General features: G+C 35.6%; 1 protein-coding gene across 2 annotated transcripts in view; it reads left to right on the top strand.

Moving 5' to 3' along the window:
• Positions 1 to 312: 312 nt before the first annotated feature.
• tpk1 (thiamin pyrophosphokinase 1) overlaps positions 313 to 24,818 on the top strand; it is a 72,046-nt gene continuing 47,540 nt past the window's right edge. For both annotated transcript variants that reach the window (XM_028005092.1, XM_028005093.1), the window contains exons 1-3: positions 313 to 432; positions 2,383 to 2,454; positions 15,122 to 15,196. In XM_028005092.1, the coding sequence (XP_027860893.1) occupies positions 2,412 to 2,454; positions 15,122 to 15,196 (118 nt within the window). In that variant the 5' untranslated portion in view covers positions 313 to 432; positions 2,383 to 2,411. The remainder of the gene's footprint in view (positions 433 to 2,382; positions 2,455 to 15,121; positions 15,197 to 24,818) is intronic.

Raw genomic sequence — 24,818 nt, forward strand, 5'->3', positions numbered from 1 at the left:
AATGGAGCAGCTAATTGTCTGACTGTTAATGCACCATTAAACTCTATTAGAAATACACATAAAATAACCCTTTTTCAATTAAAGTCCACTTATGTGTGGGTCACTGACATTTATGCAGCTTCCTTTAATTTGGTTGACTACATTTTAACATTTCACATGCTTTCTTTTAATCATTTCAGTGTGTGTTTTATTGAAAGAGCAGGTAGTGATTGTAAATCAGAGGGAAAACAGGAATACAGAAGTGATGGCTCTGAACAGCATAAAAATTGAGCCGTCTCTGAAGGATTTATGTCTGCACATGTTAATACATTCAGCCTCTAGGTGTCTCTATAGCAAATCAGAGCTGCTCCTTCATCCTGCTTGGTGTCTCTGTCTGCTCTTCGCGCGCTTGTTGACTCTCTTAAACATCACATGAGGAAGTTGCTTCATTCCGTAAGTTTTCTTTGGCTTACAATGCGTTATCAAAATGAAAACCTTAAAGTTCTAAGACGGAATGTAATACTGAGTATGCTGACTGTATTTATGGCGAAATAAGGGCGTTTTATCGGAGTGTCATAGCGTTAAAATCGCAGCTGTTTTGGATGTGGTGGAAATGAATCAATTCCTGCTTTGGACACATTGCAAGTTCTTAGTGAAAATATTGCGTAATACTTGACTTCATTTGAGCTTCATGGTTTACATGGAAGCTGGTAATGTAACACGAGTGGTGTTATCGGTTCAGTTGCACATATTTATTCAAAATAGGACTTTTAAAAACTATGTATCATTGCCATATTTTCTTTAAGGTGGCATCATCATGTTATGTGGGTGTTTTGCTGCAAGAGGAAAGAAAAATAGTAGCCTATCATGAGGAAAAAGGTAGAAATATTAAAGCAATATCTGAAGTCTGAAGTTTGGTACAAATTGGATTTCCTGACTTCTTACATTAGTTAGAAAGTGGCTTAAAGACAACCAAGTCAATGCTTTGGAATAGTTTTCTTGAAGCCCTGCATAAATGATCTCAATCCTGAAAAAAATTAGTTGACAGTGCTAAAAATGTGTGTGTGTGTGTGTGTGTGTGTGAGGAAGGAGGTCTGCAAACTTGTCTCAGTACCTGTTTGGCCAAAATACCTTCAAACCATTATGAATAGCTTGTGGAAAGATACCAGAAGCTTATCTAAATCGTACAGTTTAAAACCAAAGCTGCCATTTACAAAGAATATGTGAACCTCTGAATTTAAAGAAAGTAATAAGGCAAAAACATATTATGAGAATAATCAAATACCAATTTAATTACAGTAACAGATCTAAAACACAAAAGTTTAGTCGGGGTCTACTTTATGGACTCTGTGGCATTTAAGCCTCTATAGAAAAGCTTTTTAACTCTGTGCTCTTGTTTTATGTTTCTTTATGGACCATTTATTGTGTCTGGAATAAAGTAAATGATGATGAAGAATGCCTAAAATACTTTTGATTTAGATATATGACATTTTCAGCTAACTGAATTCACTTTGTATTGTTCAACAACTAGTAGTTGTTTAGAAGTTATGCTAGTTGCTCATTTACTTGGGTATCAGCTTCAACACCGTTATGACCCCGTGTTAAAGTGTCACTTATATATGCACTGCTTGTTCAGTATGTCCTTGTAAAGATATACGTACACAGTTATTTTGCATAGTGTTTGAATGTTACTTCTTGTTTGTCTGATAAAAGAAATTAAGTAAAAATAAAATACAATCATTTAATCAAAATCTATTTTATTAAAAATAAAAATTTCTGATGTCCATGGTCTTTTAAGATTACTTTGGTTTGCTTCCTGAACTAAATTTCAAAACTATGCTTCACAAGTTTGAAAAGCCAGAGGGTCAGTCAGGCTGAATATGTTTTATTTTCTGTGTTTCTGTTCTATGAAAGCAAGAATTGAAAGAAAGCTTTCTGGCTTTAGACTAATTATCTTCATATACCTTTGTCACTACGAGGTGTTCACTAATTTCAAATGCATTTTGTTTTGTTAGAAATAATACCAAACTAATGATCAAATTGAACAATTAAAGTGTAATTATACAATTTTCTATTTCTATGCAAAAATCTGCCTAAGAGTGTGCATGTGGAATTAACATTAAAAATCTATTTATTTGTATGGCTGTTGCAGTACAAAAGAAGGGTGGATTCTTCCTCTGCTGCTTTTCAAATGTATAATTCTGATAGTAAAAAAAAACAAACAAATGTTGTAAAATATTTGCAGCCATTCTGCCTGGAATTGCAGATACAGTGTTGTTCCTTTTTTACTCTGGGGATAAATCCCCCTCAGGAATGCAATATATAAATTATGAATAGAGACATTTTCTTTGATTAATTTGAAACCAGAACTTGAGAAGTCATGTCTCCCCTCCTCTCCTGTAGATTAGCCTCACCTTTTGACCAGTCAGATCATGGATCAAGAGTGGACACCTTTGGACTGTCTGCTGCCTTCAGGTACTATTCTCTAAAGCAACAGATTTTTAAACATAAATGCGTGTCTGTAAAAAGGGCTGGTCTAACGAGATGTGGGCTTACCCTTTAGGTAAAGCTCTAAAACTCATGTGGTAAGCAGGTGCAAGAGACACTAAATGGGGTAGAAAAATGCAGTCAAGACTTCAAGCCTGATATAGCAAATAACTTAACTTATCTAGTATGTCCAATGACTCGCTCTTGTTTTGAAAGATAGTAAATAGCATAATTATACTCGTGTGTGAACTGGAGATTGTTTATTACTGGCTTTCTTTATATTTAAAAGTTTTCTTCTTTGGATATATTCATCATCCACAATAGCCAAGTAGATTATGGAGTCCTAGGAGGACCAGCACAGGAGAAACTTTCAGTTAAGAAATTGTACTCCATTCAGTGACATTAAAAATATGGCAGAGTAGAAGTTAATACATGTATGCTGTTTATTTATTTTTTTATCAGTCATGAAAGTTCCTTTATTTAGTGTTATGGAAGTGTTTTATGCTCTGATATTGTCCTATCTTAAGTGGTCATTTGGCAATAGATGGGGTACTCTACACCCTGGACAGGTTGCCTTGTCCTTCACAGGGCCAAGCAGACACACAGGACAAACAACCATGTAGCCAGATACTCAGACCTAAGGTCAATTAACTGGTTTGTCCCCAGTCATGCCTGCTTTCTTTGTTGTATTTTGAAAGTAATGGCCAATGGAAATTGTAAACTAATTTTCTAACTTTCTGAGGAAGCTAGTTTTGCTGCAGTGCTAAAGTTAGTTTGAAAATGTATTTATAGTTGGTTTCTCAAAACAGCTACACTACTAGTTTTTTTTGCCATCGTCACCAATTGAAATGTTATGTTTGATATTTTTCACGTAAAGTTAATTTAGATATGTTTCTTTGCCCATCTGTCATCATAAGCAGTTCTCATTTTCCATATTAGTGAGCGTGGATAATTTTTTTTTTCTATTTCAATGCTGAAACATGTAGTTGGTGAAAGCAACATTACTTTGTACATTCCCTTCTTGGTGAATGCTAAAGAAAGGGTTGTAATCATTTTTTGAAGCAGTTAAAATAAAGATTTCTTTTAAATTGGATCACAACCTGATATCTAGATAGCATGAGACAATGTCAGCATTTTATCCTATTTGGTATTCCATCACACTACGTCTAAATACTAAGAAAAGGGTGGCACTTTTTACAGACAGTTAAGTTTTAAAACCAGACCATGAACTGCCTTTGGTCACATTATCGTTTCAGCAAATGGAACCAGAGTGAGCTAGCCATAAAAATGAGAAACACAGTTGTGAGGCTAAAAACTCAGACCTTTGATTCAAAATACCCAGTAAGCCATTGATCTTGCCTTGTCATACATTCTTATTTGTAATGTGTGATAATCTGCAATAAGCTCAGAAGATATCTGATCTATGAAGGCATGGACACGCAACATCTAGTATGGTGTACTCTTGAAGCAGTCGTGTCTGCTTCAAGAAATTTTTCACAAAACCTACAAGATTATTGAGTCTTGTTGGTCTTTCGGGTTGGTTTCTCTAAATTGGATTGGTTTCAAGACCCTCACATACAGATTTGATTGGATTAAATTCTTGGGATTGCTATTGCTGGGTCTGCTGTTTCCAAACCAATGGTGACTATTTTTTCTTTTGAAGAATGTGTTAAAGTTTTTCAACTCTGTAATAATTTTTGAAATAATTTATGAAACTTTAGTTGTTTCTGAGCAGTTTATGCAGGGTGACACTATATCTTATAAAAAAAAAAAACAGCTTCTGTAGAGAGGTGTCTCATGGGAGGAGTAGCTGATGCACAAAAGTCTTGGGTAACACATGTCAAGACAGCATCTACATAACAGGCAGACAAGGTTTCCCTGCAATATATTGGATTGTAAAAAAGGAAACCAGTGTTGTTCACCTTTGGCCTCTGTGTGTAGGCTTATTTGTCTGCATTTGATCAAATGCATGCTTCAAAACACTGTCCCACTTGTCTTCCTCTTTCTGTTTTGAACAGTCAGGGAATTACATTCCAGAAACAAATCACTTGCCCTTTGATGACACCTCTCTGTATATGTACTGGCTACGTCTTTTTGATGTACTTTGAAGACACGGCTTGATTCTTAAAATTTTGCCAAAAAGTAATAAGCAGGCTTACTCTTGAATTAATTCCCTGATGTCATTTGACATAACTTTGCTCACACAACACTGCAATTTTAATTTGACTCACAAAAGGAGCCATTTGCAAATTCAAATTGTTTTTATTGTTAACTTTATTCAGACACTTTGTCTGTTTACTGACATTCTTAACGCATAAAGACCACCCACAACATGTAGCCATCTCCAAATGTAGCACGTGCCTTAGATTTTAAGCATAATTTAAAAACTGACCTTATTTCTTTGGAGAAAGAAATTCTTCTGCTTTTCTCTACACCTGAGAGGAAAGCTGGGTACAGCTGCCTTTAGCCACTGCTGCTGGTACAAGGAGTTTGTGAGCTCCCAGGTGGTGTCTGTGTGTCTGTCTGCTTGTCTCTCTGTGTGTTTCTGAGTGGAGAGAGAGGGGGAGAGAGCAGAGGAATCGAGCCTGATGTAAGCCTAAGGACAGGCTTTACCCAGACCAGTAAAGGTCAAGGAGATTGTACAACAATTTTGGCCTGCAGAGCTGACAGAAAGGCACTTGTAGTTTTATGACATGTCTTGTAGTACAGCTGGTTACATTTCTTGATTCTGTCATTCATTTGATGCATTTTATAAAGAGCGTGTTTTTAAGGTGACAGAAGTTCCTACTTCACAAGATTATCTATTCACTGTAATATACTTAGTAATAAAGAAGGTTACTGGGTTTTTCTTTTTTAATAAAAAGAAGAAAAAAGCACTTTCCCATCTTTGTCCCAATTTAATTATGTTGTGAGGGTTTCACACAAGCTACGAATATTGTTCTTCCAGAGAGAAAGATAAAAATAGAGATCTTAGGATTGAAAGCCACATGCTATATCCTCGACACACTCAGCTCTGTCTGAGCCTGTCTGATCCCATTTTTGGTTTCATTGGTATACAGCAGTCGCAAATGTTCAAAAAAACAACAATTGTACACTGTGTTGATCAGATGCGTTTCATTCATCTGAATACTTGGAAAGAACACCTTTTCAATATATACAATGGTCTCATCTGTTCTGTTGCATTTCCTGAGGCTACAGTTCTGTGCAATGTGGTTATGAGCTTTTAGTTCTCCGGGGTTTCTGAAGGTCTTTGGCATTTTTTTATGTTCTGCTCTTTACTTATTTTCACTCCATCTGGCATACCCAGCGACTTTCTCAGATGTTAGGTTACTTAAAGCAGACCAGTGAGTCCTTTGTTACTGCCAGCCTGTCTCTAAGACATCTGACTTGCTCTGCTGTCCTTTCATCTGCAATAAAACACTGAAAGCAAAAGGTTGACAAGCTGGGAAAGTATTTTCTTTTACTATTAAAGTGATTACCAAATAGCTGATAGTCAGTAATTTGATGTCTTCACGTGGTGTGTTGTGAAGTTTTTAATGCATGTAAAAAATATATATACATTCAGACATCTATAGAATGTCTGAAAGTAATATTTTTTTATGGTATAGGAGGGAAAACTACACCATTTTCCACAAATCTTTTGAAGGTGGCCTATTCACTCCAAAATATTACTTTGTGCCTGCAAAATAGGCATACGTCTACATGTTGTATGCCTATTTTTGCTTTTATGCCTAAATTTGCTTGTGATAGTCTACTTACACTCATTTCTAAACTTGTTTTTTGGCAACAGTATGCTCCAGCCATGACATGAGCTTGTAATGCTGATTCTCCTTACATTCAGTATGAAAGATGTAAAAGACTGATTTACCTTTCTGCTTTTTAATAAATTCTTATAGAGTTCAACTTAAATGTTGCCAAATGAAGCTCAAATAAAGCAAAGCTCTTTCAAGTATTTTCCAATTTCCTACTTTCCCCTGTTGTACAGTATTTCTTTTTAACTGCACCCAAATTGTGTGTTTGATTGCTAATGAAAGACAAACATATATAATAATATAATTATTCAAGTTTGTTGAAATAAAGAAAATAGAAGAATAAGACTGGGAGTGTCTTTGAATATAACATATTCTACTTCTTGAACAATTAACAATGTGTTGTATGTTTTTTAAACCAAGGCAGAATTAGAGTTTTTAATAAATATAGGAGTTTCAAATTTATATGATAAATTTGGACTTAAAGTGTAAACAGCTTTGCCTTCGGGATGTGCAATCTACTGGGATAAGCCTGATGACTGACTGCTCATTTCCCCTTCAGCTATTTGCAAATTCCCATTTTACAGATTACTTTTGTGACAAACAAATGCTTCTCAGAGGCAATATTTATGCCTAAAAAGTTTTGGTTTATACGGTAAAAGACAAACTTGCTTGTTCTGTGGTTGATCAACTGGAAAACAAACAAGCTAGTTTAGTGAGCAAAGTCTGGGACAATGCTTTGTTATGTTTGTTTAATTCTGCCCATTACATTTGTGACTATAGTATGGATACATAACTTCAAATTACATTAAAAAAACCTAGAAGTTGCTGTTTTGCAATCAACTTTACAGTGTTTGACAGAACAGAATAAACCCATTGACTTCCATCAAAAAACCCTTTTGGTCTTGTTCTAAAGGAAACTTGAATGAATGAATGATTTTCGTTATTTTGTCCAAAGCTGATGACTGAGTAGAGTTGTCCTTCCAACCAATATGCTATTTTGGGTCCTGTCTGCGCTATTTTCCTATGGTATATGAACTTGAGTAAAGTCAAGGTGTCAAAATGCAGGTTAACTTTGTCTTTCTTCTACTTCAGAATTGATTTCCCAGTGCTTACAGCTCATAGTCACCGTTTTAGTCACTGCAGCAGTTGATCAGTATTCATTCTGAAAATATGACCAACCCTCTATAACTTGTGTTTCTGGACTTGGTTATTGATGACATTGTTGTTACAAGAAACAATGTTTGAGAATGGTCCACGTTGCGAATCCAAAGAGGGCAGCAAACAATAACGTGGACAAAGTTCTGTGTTGGAGTGCTTTCTCACTGGTGTCTCCAGATAGTTAAATTTCAGAAGCTTTTCATTCTGAATGACAACTAGATTAACGGTAACAAGTACACTATCTACTGAAATTATTTTATCCACACTTGGCATAGAAGTGAATGTCATATAGGATATCTGCATCATCATTGGCAAAAATAGTACAGTGGTTTAACAAAAGCTTTAGATTTTTGATGCAGTGTGCTTCAGACTGTCGTTTTAAAGTAATTGTTTTCAAGCTGTCAGCCTGAGATAAACTGCTCTTGTTTCATTTGCTTATTTTTTGGTTTTCAGTGTATCAAATGCCTCTCATTAACTGTTTTGTTCCTCCAGCCTGATTTCACTGTCTTAGTAATTTATCTTGCTGTTTATTTTGAGTACACAGCAAACAAATGTCACTTGACTTGGTAATTACTAAAGGACCTGCTTAACTGGTGAAGATATAATCACCAACATTTGTGTATAATTGCTTTTGTATCACCTTTATTAGAAAAAGTATTGTTAGGTATTTAGGGATGCTATTTCCTCATCTTTTATTGTGAACGGCATGCACTTACCATGAAATTACTCAGTAGTGCTAGCAGTTTCTTGCATTTATAAAATATGTCCACAATTAGTCATCTGTAAAATGTATCCTGTGGAATTCATCTGAAAAAGAACAAAAGCAAATCTGTTTTGGGGGTAAAATGTAAATAGTGAAAAGGTGTAGTGACCTGGTTGCATAAATGTGCACACCCTTTAACCAACCATTGGCATTTTTTACAAACATCTAAAGTTTGCAGAGAGGTTACACAGAGGCTTAGTGTGATATCATTGTATTTTAGGAGAAGGACATACAATCCATCCATCCATCCCTTTTTTTCTGCTTATCCAGGGTCGGGTCGCAGGGGTAGCAGCTTAAGAAAGGAGGTCCAGACTTCTCTCTCCCCAGGCACTTGTTTCAGCTCTTCCGGTGGAATCCCAAGGCGTTCCCAGGCCAGCCGAGAAACATAGTCTCTCCAGTGTGCCCTGGGTCTTCCCGGGGCCTCCTCCTGGTGGGACGTGCCCGGAACACCTCACCAGGGAGGTGTCCAGAAGGCATCATGACCAGATGCCCGAGCCACCTCAGCTGGCTCCTCTCGATGTGAGGGAGCAGCGGCTCTACTCTGAGTCCCTCCCGGATGACCGAGCTTCTCATCCTATCTCTAATGGAGAGCCCAGACACCATATGGAGAAATAGGCCACTTGTATCCGTGGATACACAATGTTAGTGTTATTTAGATACTATGGGACGACTAACGCAGTCATAAATAATTACAGAAATCATGGGAAAACAATGACAATATAAGAATCGGACATTTCTTCTCTTCGTTATTGGAAAGACGAGTTAGCAAATGGTCAGGGAAGCTCCCAAGAGGCTAGTTGCAGTTGCAGGATTTTTATTTTGTTACTTTTTAGTGGCCTTTATTGAACAGGTAATGGACAGGAAGGAAGAAGATAGAAGGGGAAGAAATGCATCTAATTGCCCGAGATAGAGAATGAAACCCAGGGCGCATTTAGGACTACAAGCCCTTTAAATGGTGTTCTCGCTCTACCAACTGAGCCATTAAGCCCCTCGGAGTTGCAGAAACTTTTTAACAGGGACTGGTTGTAGTTGACAACAATAATCTGTAATCTGTAATTTTATGTATGTCCTTACTATAGTTTTTATTTGCCAAATAAAACCTGAAGGCCCATCTAAAATCTTCATAAAATGTGTTAAGAAATCATCGTCCGACAAAAGTAGAAATTTGTCTCACAATTCCAAATATATGTTTTACACAGAAACAATATTGCACATTGCTATGCACAGGATTAAACATATTTTTAGCACTAGGCACTACAGAGGTGATCAGCTGAAAAGGGCAGTGGACAACAGATGTCCTCAAGTGTGCAAATGCTTCAAAGTTTAGATGTAGCCTCCCATTAGAGTCACACCAAAGACTATAAGCTGTAGTTAAGTCAATAGGTGTTACAATTCAATGTGATTAAAATCATTAACCTGGTGAAACAGTTTTGAACAGTAATTTTGGTATTGTTAGGCTCAACAGGGTTATCATCCAACTGTTACTTTTAAAAGGTGCAACAATTTCAGTGCTTCAAATGAAAAGATGCCCCCTTAATCATACTGTGTGCCTGTTGCATTTGCACATTGCACAATAAAGGAAGAGTGCTGCTCAGGAAAAGAATTCTTGGAATTAATTAGTTTCTCACTTTCTCTGTTCCGTCTTGCTCTCTATGCACAGCCTTCTTTTCATGGAGCAGTGTTATCAGGTAATGAGTTTTTTCGTCTTTCTTTTGGAATGGGGAAAAATTAAAGTGCAATGTGAGACGAGTGTCAACTTGAGTGTGAATTAAGCATATGTTATATACTTGACATTTTTCCTTGTGTGTAATTTGTGCCAAACGGAATTGTTCCTGATTTCCTTTTTGCATTCAGCTTGCAAATGAATGTTGATGTTGCAAAAAATACATCCATTTCTGTATTAGCAGCTTCAGCCGACTTTGTGAATGATATGTTTACTTGAACTTGTTAGTTTACCTTTATAAGGAATTTCTCACAAGGGTAAAGTCTGAGGATCTCAAAGACTGGAAAAAAAATATTTAACCAAGCATGTATAAATAAGTTACCTTTAGCACTTACACATTTGTTGTGTTTGGTATTAAATATTAAATAGGTTTTCAGTACCCTGCACTATTAAAATATTTTTTCACCACTTCCACCATACTATAAAATGCATTTCCCGCCATTAGATCAGTTTGGAAGGAATTTCTAAGGCTTCCTCAGTTTTCCCTCTTTCAGGAAGTAGACTCAACCTTCAGAAGAGAATATAAAAGCATCCCTTGGATGTCTATATTTTAAAATCCCAGTGTGCACATCTACCCGTAAAAAAAGCATTGCTAGAGGTTGTTGTGCAAAGGAACTATGGAGTTATGAGTCATTTTGTTTGCATGCTGGCATTCGTTATTCTGTTTCTTGGGTCTAAAACTGTTCTTAAGAGTGTGACAAACCACACTTGCAGCTTTTGTTTCCAGTCTGGCATAATCTAGTCTAAATTATTTTTAGTTTTACAATACTACATTATCACATGGCATTTTAGGTGGTGATGTTTTGTTTTACAATAGGCAAAGCCCAGCAGATAAAGGAATAGAAGAGTAAACATTCAACTTGCCTTTATTTGTTGGAGATAGTTTTGTAAAAAAAAAATTAATTCAAGACAGATGCCAGCTTGTTTTATTGCTTTCAGGCTGATGAGTAATATGTTTACTGGTTCTGTGTTGGGTTTGCTATTCTTGACGTTCGATATGAGGGACTTTATATTCATGAAAAGATTATGATCATTTCACTATCATTTTAGCAGCTCTTTAAATCTACAAGTTGTTTTGGTAAACTTGACACTTAAGCTGCAGCTGGCTGTGAATCAGATGTTGAAGCAGCGGGTGACTCTTATAATAAAAAAACATCTGAAAGAATCGTAAAGGTCAAACATTGTTTATGTCTAACATTATTGCTATGCAGATGCAGTTTCTCATCATCCTTTTCTACCTCAGACATTTATTTTTCTGCACAGCAGCATGCCTAATGGGAGATACACACTATTATAATGGTCTGTTCATCCACCCTCTTTGTCTGTTATAGTCTGGAGAACGCCACAGTGAGCTTCATCCCAATTTAGAAGTTCTTTAAAAATAGTTTGGTCAGTTTTTACCAATCTCAACCCTAATTTATGGAAGCTTTTAAGTTCTCAAACAAGATTTAACTAGCTTGCAATGGAAATAATTTTATTTGACTTATTTAAATTATTAAATTTAAACAAAACAACTTGTAGATTTTGTCAGTTGCTGGCTTTTCTCCAGTATATACATTATAGAAATGTTTTCTGAGATGTATCAATATCTGAGATGAAATGTTTTCATCTCAGATATTTATGCATGATGACATCTGAAGTGTTGTTTTTTGTAAAACAAGTTAGTTTTCTGCTGTGCTCTGCCTGATAATAATTGGCTAGAACTAATGTGAAGATACATGTTTTTAATAAACGGTAAATACAATTATTAGTCAGCATAACTGTGGTGCAGTGGAGTGGTTCACAAAATTCAAGGTTTGGCACAGTTTGTTTATATTAGGTCACAGTTTTTTGTTTAATTCTTATTTTTGCACACTTTTTTCACAAATTGATAATCCAACATTAATGGTTTTAAATTGTCAGTTATTCTATGAGGCATGTTATGTAGTCATGTAAATGCTTAAAAAAACTTATGATTTTCTATTAGGGATGTAATTGAGGAAGACTGAGGACAAAGCTAGATAAGATTTTGGGCAAATCTTTTTGATTTCAAAATTATTTTCTTTTTTTTTTTCATATATAAGGGTGGAAGCACTTTACATTAACTTGTTACCCAGAACACAAAAGTCCTATATTTAATGTATTTGGTGTTTTTCTGCAGTTTTCTGCATGTCTCTCTCTACATTAGGTTCAAGATGTAATGTATTGCTAATGGGAAGAAATATTAATACATATTTTTGACTTCAATAGTCATAAAGCATCAGCCATAACTATAGATCAGCTGAAAAATAACTAATCAAGATCATCCCAACACTGAATCATTTCTCTTCTCAAAAACCAGAAAACTAACTATGTAACTTACATTTTTAATGCTCATTAAAGTAAAACAAGCAAACAAAAACCATAGCAACCCTCTATGCTACTCAGTCGTTCTTAAACTGCTAATGGCAAAAGCAGCTGTTAATTAGCAGCTCAGAAACATTTGGTAAATTGCACAACTTTCACTGAGACCTGTCAAATTAATCAAATTTACCCACATCCTGATGTGTGATAATGGCGGTGGCAATTTCCGCTCTTGATCGCATTGCTTTAGTTTTAACTTTCTGAATCAAACATCTTCAACTCTGCGTGGAGAAAAGGCTGACATTCCATTTATTGTTCCATCCCTAAAGTACAAGTCAGACTATTATTTAATCTTAATCACAAATGGCAATTCCTTAAGTAGATGCTTTCTTATTTATTGAATTTCTGTGTGCATGTGAGTGTGTGGAGGTGTGTGTGTGTGTTCAACTTTGTTTTCTGAGTTATTTATGCCGTTTGGCACTTTTAGAAGAATCTCAAGGTGACATTTCTTTGAAGACAGAGTTTTAAAGGCCACACATTTCCTCCTGTGGGTGCTAGTGTATGTATGGGAGGCGGATGCTTATGTGACAAAGGGTTATCTGAAAAGTCACGGTTGGTTGAGTTTGTCTTTTGTTCTCTGTACACTGGGAGCCAATTAGAACACAAGATTGACAAATGTGCTCCTCCTTCTTATCCTTCTTACCTACCCTTCCCTGTGTCTTCCTTTCTTTTCCTTTACCTGTATATTCTACTTTTCATTCTCTTTCTTTTAGCATTCCTATGCGGTGTTAACTTTTGTATTTAAAGTGACCTTCCAGTGATGTAAACTTTATAACAATATTAAGCTCACCTTTGCAACAATGTCAAACAGGTACATATTTTCAACTATTCTCTACAAAGATTAGATAAATTCTTTGCACTTAAATGTACAAAACCAAAAAGAGAGTTTCATTGTTTTCTCGAGTCATTTTGCTTTTGGAATTTTATAAAATCTGAAGAATATCTGATATGTATCTTCTCTTTTGTTGCTATTTTTTTCAAGCTTCTGTACCATTGGCATGAAAGATTTCTTTGCAAACATTTTAGCGTCATTGTACAGTAATGAGTGTTGACTTTGCATAAAGTTCAGATAACAATTTCACACATTTTCATCACTAGCATGTTAATTCTGGGCTAGTTCTGGAAGAAATGTAAATTTAATGTGGAAAGCCTGTTTATTTCATTCATTGGATTGGATGATTGAAGAATTGAGGCACATGGGCACACTTTGCACAAGGCCTCCCATTTCTCTCGACCGGTTCTGAAAGTAGGGAAACTCTTTTGTAAATCGTCAGTAAACATACATTTGCACTTTGGCATGTTGTTGGCGTACTAACAGCCACGCTATCCATCTTCTGATTAAGAACAGGGCTGCCCGCACTGACGCGGCTCAGGGATTACGTCACACGCAGCGCCGTGCACAGTGCCCTAGTGCTTGTAAATTTAATGGTCCAATGAAGGTAATTTAAAAAACAGAACATTTCCTCACTTTCTAAAAAAAACCCGGGACGCCCGGGACAGGATGTGAAATATGGACATGTCCCGGGAAATACGGACGTTTGGTCACCCTAACTTAGGTCACTGTTCAGTGTCCAATAACACATTGATTCCAAATACTGTGGAGAAGGGTGGTTACAGATCTACCCAAAGTTGTGCCAGTAACTTGTTTATAGGTAAAACACAATGGAACACTGGTAAAGAAGTGTCTGCATAGTTAAAAAAAAAAAAAAAATCAACAACATATTTAAAATGTGAAATCTTATGCCCACTAAAAATGTCAAAGTTGTGTATTCCACACCTTGGTAAAAGGATAGCCTGACTGCATATTGAAAGCCTCATTTTAGCAAGACTTTCTTGCCAAACTTCTGACCAGACCTGTAGATACAATTTTGAGGAAATAACACGTGGCTTGCATTTGAATATGGCATTTGCCATTGGTTTTGAAGTTGACTTTAAAAATGAATAAGAATCGCTCGTAGTGCAGACAAGTGGAGAAGATAACTGAATAAGGAATAAAAAGTTTAAAGTCAAGGTGGAAAAAGGTTATGCTTTCATATATGGTCCATTAAGGTTTTTCCATGCAGCTCTTCCTTTACTTTGTCAATAAATGCAGATTTTTTGCCCCCACCCATCTCCTGCAGATAGATAGGTTACAATTTTAAAGTACTAGTCAGGGGATCTGCATTAGCAGCAGAGCAAAGGGGAAGCTTAAAGCAGGTTGATGAGGGGTTGAGGGAATAAATAAATTCCTGTTCTTTGAGACAAAGACTTTGACAAAGAAACAAGGTGGAACTCTGATAAGAGAGAGAGAAAGATGCAGATGACAAGTCCTGTTTTACAATTTTCAAAGTGCTTTTTCTGGTCACGTACCCACAGCTGGTGCATGACGAAGGTCAGGGTATTCAGATGAGACTGGATTAAATGTGTTCAAGCAGATGTGCACACAGATTTGCCTTATTTTTTGACAAATGATAAGGACTTTGGTGTTAATTGCAACCGTGGTCAAGGAGAATGAAAGTACTGTAGTTACTACAAGTTATTGCTTAAACTGAATACTCAATGGGCGATTTAGGCTATCTTTGGATAATCTAAATTAGATCTAATTGAAAACATTTCGAACCCAGCTAAAATAAAACTGACTTTGAAATGTTTCTTGTAGATTTTTTTTTTTATTTCAGTGTCTTCTGAGAGTTGATTTCTAGCTTGTTAAGCAATATCTATTTCTGTAACTCTTGTCTGGTCTCATATAGCCCCTCAAATAATCTCCAGTTTGCATTAAAAACTTATCTTAAAAAATGAAATGATATAATAATGTGTTACCTTTTTGTTCCATTCTCTTCAATAAACGCCCATCTCATCAGTGTACCTCTGATTATTTTCGCTGTTTTTCTATCTCAGGCAAACAGAGGATTTGTCTAATCATTCTGAACCAGCCCATTGATAAGGACCACCTACACACCCTCTGGGGTAAAGGTATGTAACTCAAACATCACAAACACAGATCGCACAAGATCTTTTTTACAAATTTGTTTTAGTTAGATCTGTTTGAAGAGACCATATATTCCTTAAATTTTTTTGTGAAACTACGGTTTCTCTCTCGCCTATGTAGCCAACTTTATGCTGAAGATTAAATTGATGCCATGTTGTTGAAAGTGCTTTGTATTGACTTTCAGACTGCCAGTGTTGTGGATTTTAAAAGTCACACAGCAGAACAAAGTTGACTTTAGGATAAGCTGAATATAAGCTGAAGACAAATTTGCTTGTTATCCTTAGCTGCTTTGAAATCCATAATTTTTTAAACACCTGTTGGACAAGCTGAGTATAAAACTGCAGACATGTAATGTATCTAGCTGCTCCATCTCGATACGGCCCAATCACAACCATATGGTGCTCGTTATATCTGCAAATTGCTAAGAACATGCCTCAGATGAATGGTAATTATACAGAATTTAACGACTGAGCTGAGTGAGAAGGATGCAGCGTGCTACAGAGCTGTTAGCCAGATTACAAAGAGTGAAAGGTTAACTTAATGATTCCTTTCCCCTTGCAAACATGTTTGTGTTCAAAAATAAATTAAAAGTAAAAACAAAAATCAATTTGGAAATGTGTAGTGTCCTACTTTTGTCACTTTGACATGTTTATTGTCTTTCTGAGCCTGAGGTTTTCTAAAAAATAAAAATAAAAAATGCACTCCACACAAATTAATAACTTAAGATCATATTTGGCTCCAAACTATAATAAGAAATGCAAGTTATTATTGTCTATTGTTACTTCATAACATTTGGTTACCTTTTGTGGAACAGTTGTTATTCAGAGTTGTATTTTTATTTTCCTGATTTGTTAGAAGATAATAAATGTCTTTTTGACCTTTAAATTTTAGTGATTTCTTCAATAATAGCATATATATATATATATATATATATATATGAGGCTTCTATTGAGTTTCTGTCACAGATACTGACATTCATAAGCAGGAGGTTTCTCTGAATTGTTTTGGTTTCACCAGGAGTAATGATGTACAATATACTGCAATGTTCAATCTTGCAATTGCAAATGACTGGCAAATAAACTCATAATCAGCATCCTAATAATAAATTACTTTAACATAGTTTAGTATTTCATTTCTTCCAGGTTAATATAAAAGAGTTATTTTACAGGTATGGGATAAAAGCAAAGGGGACAAAACAGCAAAATAAGGGAAAAACTCTATTTAAGACAGGGGCTTTACAATCACATTCGGCATAATGTAATTGGTGCAGTATAAAGTGACTGAATGGCTCCACTTTTGTAATCACTGAATACTTATTAAGCCCAAGGGCATTTTGGTGACTCTGCTACAGAACATGCATCAGAACCCTGCTGACATCAAGTTTGCTGGGTGTATTTGAATCTCACTACTTTTTTTGTGGCAACCACATAGTATAATTAGATTCCATGTGCACTCTGAAGCTGTTGATTAGGAACAGAGAAGTTATAAAACTTTTTAAAACAATGAACAGTGTATATATATGTTGTTTTTTTTTTTTTAGCAAAGGAAGATCCCACATCTGAAATGTCAGCTAAGGATTTGTTCAAATCCCCTTGCCTGAATTGTATTAAGGATACAAAATATTAAATGCCATTTTAACCTATGTCCTGCAAATTAATTTTGTTTTAATCTACTAATTACATCTAACAATGTGCCAAACACAAAATGTTTGTAAATTAAAATGCGACTGACAGTTTTTATTTATTTGTTGCAGAAGGAGCAATACACAAAGAAGTGGCCTGAATTAGGTTATTTTGATGTCAAGGCCATGGAACATCAATTAAGCAATCCATTATAATTTATGAAAATGGAAACAACAAAGATCTATTTGACAAGGTGTTTCATAAACTAACTTTGAAGCCAAAGTTTGATTAAACCAATAGAAACCACTTCTGATTGAATTTTATTGAACAAATCTTTGATATTCTTATCATCTGAGCAAAAACCTGAGCGGCACCTAAGCTCTCTCCATCTCAGCCGTGTAATGTCACAATTTCTTCGACATTGGCTTGACATGAGACAACCTTTGCAGAACACTTCATAGCATTTGACAAAAAAAAATCACATCATCTTGTTTCAAGCTAAATGTTTTCTGCTCTTTGAGATAAAGATTGTTTTGAATTTCTGTAACTCAGTTAAGGAAGACATTTAACAATTCTTAAATGTGAGAAATCAAACATTCCAGCACAGATAATCAAAGGCCAAAAGAAAACTTTGTAAAAAATGAAAAACTATGAAGTCAGTAAATGTCTTTTCCCCAATATTTAATCTAAATTAAGTATTTGGTATAATTGGGTGGTATGACACTTTTAATAAATTGTTAGGAATTTTATAAACCTGCACAATATTCTTCGGAGACCTTTCTTCTAATGGCAATTATGTCAGAGATTGGCAATTATTCAGTTCTCTTTTTAACTTTCTCCTCTTAAAGTGACCCATTGTGGTTTTTGGAAGTGTTTTAATTATTATCCTGCTGTTAAAATTTATTAACTTAAAAAGTTCAACCACAAGCCCAAAGCATAATCTACTCAATATTTCTCATCTTAAAGGTCTGTTTGTTTCTCAGTAATACTCCTTGTGTTCCAAAGTTTTTATTTCACTGTAATTGTATTTAATACACCAGAAAAATGTTGTGCTTACAATTTTTTATATCCTTCTTTTGATTTGTTGGCATTCAGCGTTGATTTGGAAAGATAAGACATTTGCAAAGTCTACGGTATGAAGGCTATGGCCCAAACAAGCCAAATCTGGCTAGATATAAAACATTTTCTAAGAGCCAAACTCCTTCGTCATTTTCTTCCTTTGACATTTCACAAGAAATTTATTAATTAATCTTATTGAAATTTTTAAACCAAGCGATAGATGTACTTTCTCAGCATGATATAGCTTGATGCTGTCACGGAGTAGTTTGCCCCCTCTTGGTGTGTATGACTTTAGAGAGAAAGCTTCAGAGACACTTTTGGGGGTTTCTGAAGTCACAAGCAATTTTGTATTCTGGATATCAAAACATGGAAGTCTTTCTTAATTAAATTTGCTGTAGGCGGCAATGCGCATGGGACTTGTGTAAGAAGTTTTGATGGGTTGATGGCTATGTGTGATGGACAGATCTCAGATCTCTTCATGTTGGATTGTAAACACGCTTGTAGCAAGTTTATCTTTTCCTGCTTCAAATAGTATGTATTTTTAATGGAGTTTATGTGATAAGCAGATGTCACGCTGCACATGAGCGTGTCTTATGGCGTGTCACTCTCCTGATGGTTGTTCACCTGGAGGCATCATAGCCATCTTGAAATACACATTCTACCACAAATAAACACGGCTGATTCTCAGGTCTTCTGATGTGGGGCCCCTCGGGCCCCAACTCTTTACCTGTGGGAGAGGTGAAGCAGCAGGGAGCACAGGAGTGATACAGGCTGCCAAAGATGATCAAAGGGAAACTCAAGAGTGTGATGTTGTTAAGTCGGATCAAGCGGCTTATCTCAATCACGCACCCCCTCTCTCGTCTAGACCATCAGTCATCCACTCATTCACTTGCTCACTAAATCAGTCCCCCATTTACCTACTCTACGATGCTTTATCGACTCATTGTGCAACACCACAAACAAGGAGTTCAATAACGCAATCAGTGAAGGTGGTTATTGCAACGAAGCAAACAAAAATGTGCCTGTGTTGATTACAAGTGCCTCGGTTTATCATTTATTGATACTAATAACCTTGTTGAAGTCTGAGAACGTCATCCCACCTGCAAGCTGTGCCAGTCATCTGAAGTGATAAGTTGCTGGGAACAAAAGCAGATGTTCTTTCTGCACAACATGCTTGAAAACATGCCGAGTGGCATTAATAAATGTATTGGGAGTTTGAAAAGAGAATCTTTGGAAGGATTGACAGCAAACCGCAGCTAAAGCTCTAATTCCAGCAAGCCTGCCGGAGCAAGAATGAGTTGGTGGAATTGGGTCATCTCGAATAAGAAAGACCGAAAGAACCCTGCTGGCTTTGCAAAGCAACAGAGTGGAGCTAGAAAGAAAGAAAATGAAATATTTGTGCAGGAGATCAATCAAGCGTGGGGAACAGTGTAGAAATCATGGTGGATCTGGAGGCAAGGTGACAGATGGAGGGGCAGAGAGGTGAGCCAAAAGATGAAAGGAGGACATCACACATAATGCTAAGAACTGGGATCTTTTTGTGACTGTTTGACCTCTCGTGTTCTGTGCTTAAGCCCCCACTTGACAGGTTTTAATCTTCCACCGAACCTCATCAATACAGGCCTGCTCCACAGTCACCATGTTGTGTACACTTACCTTTTCTGCAACTCAACAGCAGCATAAATGAAAGCACTTAAAGGACTCAGCAGAGTGTGAGGAAGTGAATTATCTATCATTCAACTGTGAGTGACAGGAGTAGCTGGTTCTTAAACCTGCTGGGAAGGGATTACAATGGGTAGTTTACTTACAAGGTCATCTTTCCTGACAGAAGCTGCATTTCCAGCATAGTTCCATGTCATATTGTCGTCAGGAGTTTTATAATTAAAAGAATTATAATTGGAAAGTATTGTTTTAGTGTTTACTAAAGAGTTTTTACCTCCAACTGTCCTTTGATGTCAAACAGGAAGGTGCCAACAGATCTCTAAAACCCTTTATGCTGCAAAGTCAAGCCTCTGAGGAACATTCTAGCATGTAACACTTGTAGATGTCTGTCATATGGTAGCAGTGCTTACCTGGGTTGTCTGTGTCAAAAGGAAATCCACATAGACTCTTGGATGTAAGGTGGCACAAAAAGAAATTTCTCCTACATTTCTCAACAGTTTTAATCTCCCTTCTAATGGTTATTATCCTCAGTTTTGAATTTCTGTTGTGCATGCTTAACTCAAATGTTGTGTGAAACAGAAATAGAAGAACTACTCCAAAACAACCAACAGCACATTTTTCCAGTGAGAGAATGACAGTAATTGCATTTTACCGCCTGTGGATGGAGTGCAGATGGAGAAATGATGTTTCTCAAGTTCAGATTACCCACTTTAGCCATTTAATGTAATAAAAACAAATGGGACATTAAGATATCTAGAAAGACAAAAGCTCCCACAAGTCTTGTGGAAAGTTTAAGAGAACATTTGGCAGATGTTTTATGAATATTTGCCTGGCTTAACGGTCTGTTTAGAACAGCTATGTCAAATTAGAAGACCGCTTTTCAACCACACCCTACTTTGAATTCTCATAGTATAACATTACTAAATTGAAAGGGTATCTTAAACAGAACATACTGATGTAAGCCTTCCTCCTCAATTTGTAAAAAACACACTGATTAAACGAATTCAGAATCGAACTTGAGCTGGGAGAAGATTCCCAATAGATTTATGTCCTAGTGTAAAAATACCAATGGTATATAAATACTATGGTATCATAGTAGTTATATAATGATCTAATTTCTTTTATAGAAAAAAGAGCAACAAGTATTTCTACTGCTTGTACAATAATAGAGAATACAGATTACTACAGTTATATTTTGATCTGCATTCATAGACTTAAGTAAAAAATATAGTACATCAGCAGAATATAGTCATCACACAGACTATACCATAAATATGCCCTTAATTTTAGGCCAAAGGATTGTTTAAACCCACCATATGTATTCAAAGACAGAGGTTGAAAACTCAAAAGGATCAAAAAGACTTTCTTTGCTGCTATAAACTTAACATCAGGCTGACTCTGTTGCTCTTTTACAGCTGAAATGAACTGCAGAGAGGTCTTGACATGTCGGGGAAAATATGGTTTATTTTTAACACGTCTCATGTATCTCTGTGCTTCCACTGATATAATCAATACAGCCCTTACAGATACTACAAATAGTCAACTTTAAGGTTTCTCTCCACAGTAGCAATAGGGTTTTTGAGTGTTGGACAGCCATTTCTGGATTTGATCATAAATTTTATGCTGACCACACTGACCTTTCAAGCCTAACTTTTCAAAACATAAAAACGGCACAGTGTTGGTTTTTCCTTCTCCATCCATAGCTAAACCACAAAAAAATTAGAAAAGAAAATTCACTTTATTAAACTAAAAATAAAGTAGTTTATTAAAAGTTAATCTTTTATTAAACATTTTACACAATATCTGATAAGTAAAGAGTTACCTTCTTTTTTGCCCCTTCTCTATCTTGCATATACTGTAGCTCACAGACTCTAGCAGCATGACACAGAGAAAGTTCTCAAACAAAAATCCCTGCAAACTCATTTGTAACAATGACATTTTTGCTGCTAAAAATGCTTTTTGTAATGTGCAGGTTGTAACTCTGATGTCAAACAAAGAATGAACCTGTGATAAGCTGATGGAAAACTACTGAAGCTGAGAAACTGCTTGAATTCACAAAGTGGCATAAATCAAGGCAATTCAACACTTGTTAGAACATTGAAATTCTCCATTCAAGTTTTTTTTTCCTTTTTATTTTAGACCTATAGAGTTTTGCAAACTGTAATTATTTCTTTAGGGTCAGAGTCTCAGAATATGCTGGGTTTGGATTTTAGCTTTAAGCATATAGTCATTAAATTGCCACCAACTGTTTTAAAAAAACACTAAAAAACATGCTTATCTTCTAGGACCTTCAACAATTTTCAAGTTGTTGGATAAGTGTTTGTGTGTGTTTGTGTGTCCGTGTGCACAAACGTATAAACAACTTATGAGTGATAGCTTTATATTTTGTCAACAGGCTTCAAAGAAAAGTTTCCTGTTTTCTTGAGAAGTTGTCATTTGAATTCTGTTCAGCCTTTTCTCTCTGTAAGAGATAATGACTTATTTACATACATTCCAATCATTGCTTGACACAAAACGTAGACACCGAGTAGTGATTGCTTTCAGCAGCTTTTTCTTGGTTATGAGTGTTTGTCGCAGTCAGCTTGACTTCTCACCCCTCTACCCATTCCCCCTAGAATGAATAATCATTCTCTTCATTAAATCTACTATCATAAACCAGAAATATATCCTAAACCTATGTTAGGAATATTGAGTTATGTAATTTTGGTGTGAAGAGGAATATAAATTTCCTAACAGATTTAAAGAGTAATTATGCCTTCAGTGTGATATTATTTGCGTGGAATGTGTGAAGTTTAGCAGTAACTCCGAGATCTTGTTTTCCCCTTCTTATGTTTTGTAATAAGAGCACTTGCTGGTTAATTGGATTACTTATATTTATAATTTATTTAAATTTGGAAACAAAATATGTTCTTCTTGAAGTGTGATTTTTATTCCTGTCACCAGGAAGCGTCTCCCCTGTGTTATTTTGATAATTAAATATGCCAGCTTGAGATGACTTAATTAACACCTCAAATTACATTCAGTCAATGTAGGTTTTATAAAATAAAGTTAAAAATAAATAAATTATAATCAGACATATCTAAACACGTATATATGTAGAAGGCAGAGTTATATCAGGGCTTTGGGATGGACCCAACTGGCAAAAATGGAACAAACGTACAAGTGTTGCCCCTCTCTTTGGTGCATTCATAACTTAATTTTGAACAAGGTGCAAGCGGAGAACATCATCTGATTCTTTGAAGTTTCCCCGAGTGTGCACAACAGCAGCCCCGAACAGAAAGGGGGCCTTAAAAAATAGGCTTTCTACTCAATTTGAGAAGAACAGAAGCCATGAAAGAGCATGCATTTGCAAATACTTTGCATCTAATTTAGTTAATCATGAATAACATTTCAGAAGTTGAAAATAACTGCCAGCTTGGACTGCTTTTAATCATTTTGCAGCATTTGCACTTTAGCTAATTTAAACCTTATTTGAACCCAATACACTTACTGATTGGAATGGAATTAAGTTTATTTATTCAGCTAAAAAGTCTTCATTGCTGATGTTGGTTTTAAAGGAGCTGCATTTAAATTGTGCATTGTTATGCCATTCTTTTATTAAATTGATTTATTCAAAAACCACAAGTAGAGTTTGGAAAGAAACCTTTTATAGGAATAAAAAGCAAACAGTCGTGAATTAGTTGTGAGACGAGAATGTTGGCCCATTTTACATTGAGATTCTGAAGTTCAATACATAAAATATGTCTAAAAATTATTTGTTTTAATTATTGATGGCTTTATTCCATGAAAAGCTCATCTCTGTTACAATATATTCAGTTTAATTCACTTTATTTATATAGTTCACAACAAATGTCATACATTTATAAAAAAGTCATTTCAATTCGATCAGACATCCATTCCAATTAATTGTAGTTGTCATTACGTTTAGTTTATTATTCAAAGTTATATTATGTCTTTCCTTTATGCATCAGAAAATAAAGGGAGACAAAGTTTTGTTCACAAAAACCCTTTGATCCTTAATGTCTTATTTCGTTGCATAAACCTATTTAGATACAATGTCTGTTAAACATTTGGTCTGATATTTTGATTAAGTATACCATGTTACAGTTAAATCGCATTGCAAGCTACAATGGCAGCGCAGTTAGCAAAAAAAAAAAAAATATATATATATATATATATGTGTGTGTGTGTGTAAATAGTATACATAGTTATTTCCTTTTAAGGTTGATGCAAAGACAGCAGTTAACACTGATGCAGCTGTTTAAATCAAACCTGCATTGCGTATGTTGCTGTTTTTTTTGTTGTTTGTTTTGTTGTTTTTTTTTCACAATAGCTGTATCTTTTCAACACTGTCCAATCAATTGTTTATGTAGTTTTTGAAGCTTGCTTTTTTATTATATAATTTTTAACATTTAATATGCCATCTAATGCTGTGGAATCTGACTCACTTTATTTTTGTTGTTCTTTTGGAATTTGTCTGAGCATTGCACAGTTTGACCGCAGGATGAACTTTCTTGTAGTTTCAGTCCAGGGAAAATGGCACACAGTCTTCTTTTTTCCCCCTCTTTCAATCTTGCTTGGTGTGGAATTATGGACTCTAAAGTGTGGGAAGATCCTTGTGACCCTTCTCAGTTTAACAGGCAACATAAATTGCTTCTTTTGAGATGAATGCTGATGTCCTCTCTACTGTCTGCTACACCAGAAATCTGTTAGAAGTTTTTTTCTTCAAATAGGCGTGGCAACCCCCAATGGTAATCTGTTAATCGAGTACATTTGAATAACAGCAGCTGGCTAATTTGTTAACATGCAATATCTAGCTGCTGTTTTTGTCTTTTTAATTATAGTTCATGCTAATGCAAATATTTAATCACACATTCTTTTACTCCTTTCAGCTTTTGTAATTGTATTCTGTCTGGATTTTTAGGGTTGGGATGATGCCAATATTTTATCTCACAGTACTTAATGGTGTGTATAAATACAATTTTCTTCATTTTATGCAACCCTACTTTTTCCTTTCAAGTGAGGCTTCTGTTGAGGTTCAAAGGTTATTGATCATCAAAGGGATGGGGGCTTCGCATGGTTGGCTTTTAGGAAGAAGAACTTTGTGTGCTCAGTGTTTTCTCCAAATGCATGTATGGATTTTCTCCAGTTACTCTGGCATCCTGGCACAGTCCAGATCAAGCATGTTAAATTAACAAGTGGGAGTGAGTGTATGTGTTCATGGCTCACCCTATGACACACTGGCGACAAGTTTGTGTTGTAC

The sequence above is a fragment of the Xiphophorus couchianus genome, chromosome 21 (assembly GCF_001444195.1).
Source record: "Xiphophorus couchianus chromosome 21, X_couchianus-1.0, whole genome shotgun sequence".
NCBI lineage: Eukaryota > Metazoa > Chordata > Actinopteri > Cyprinodontiformes > Poeciliidae > Xiphophorus > Xiphophorus couchianus.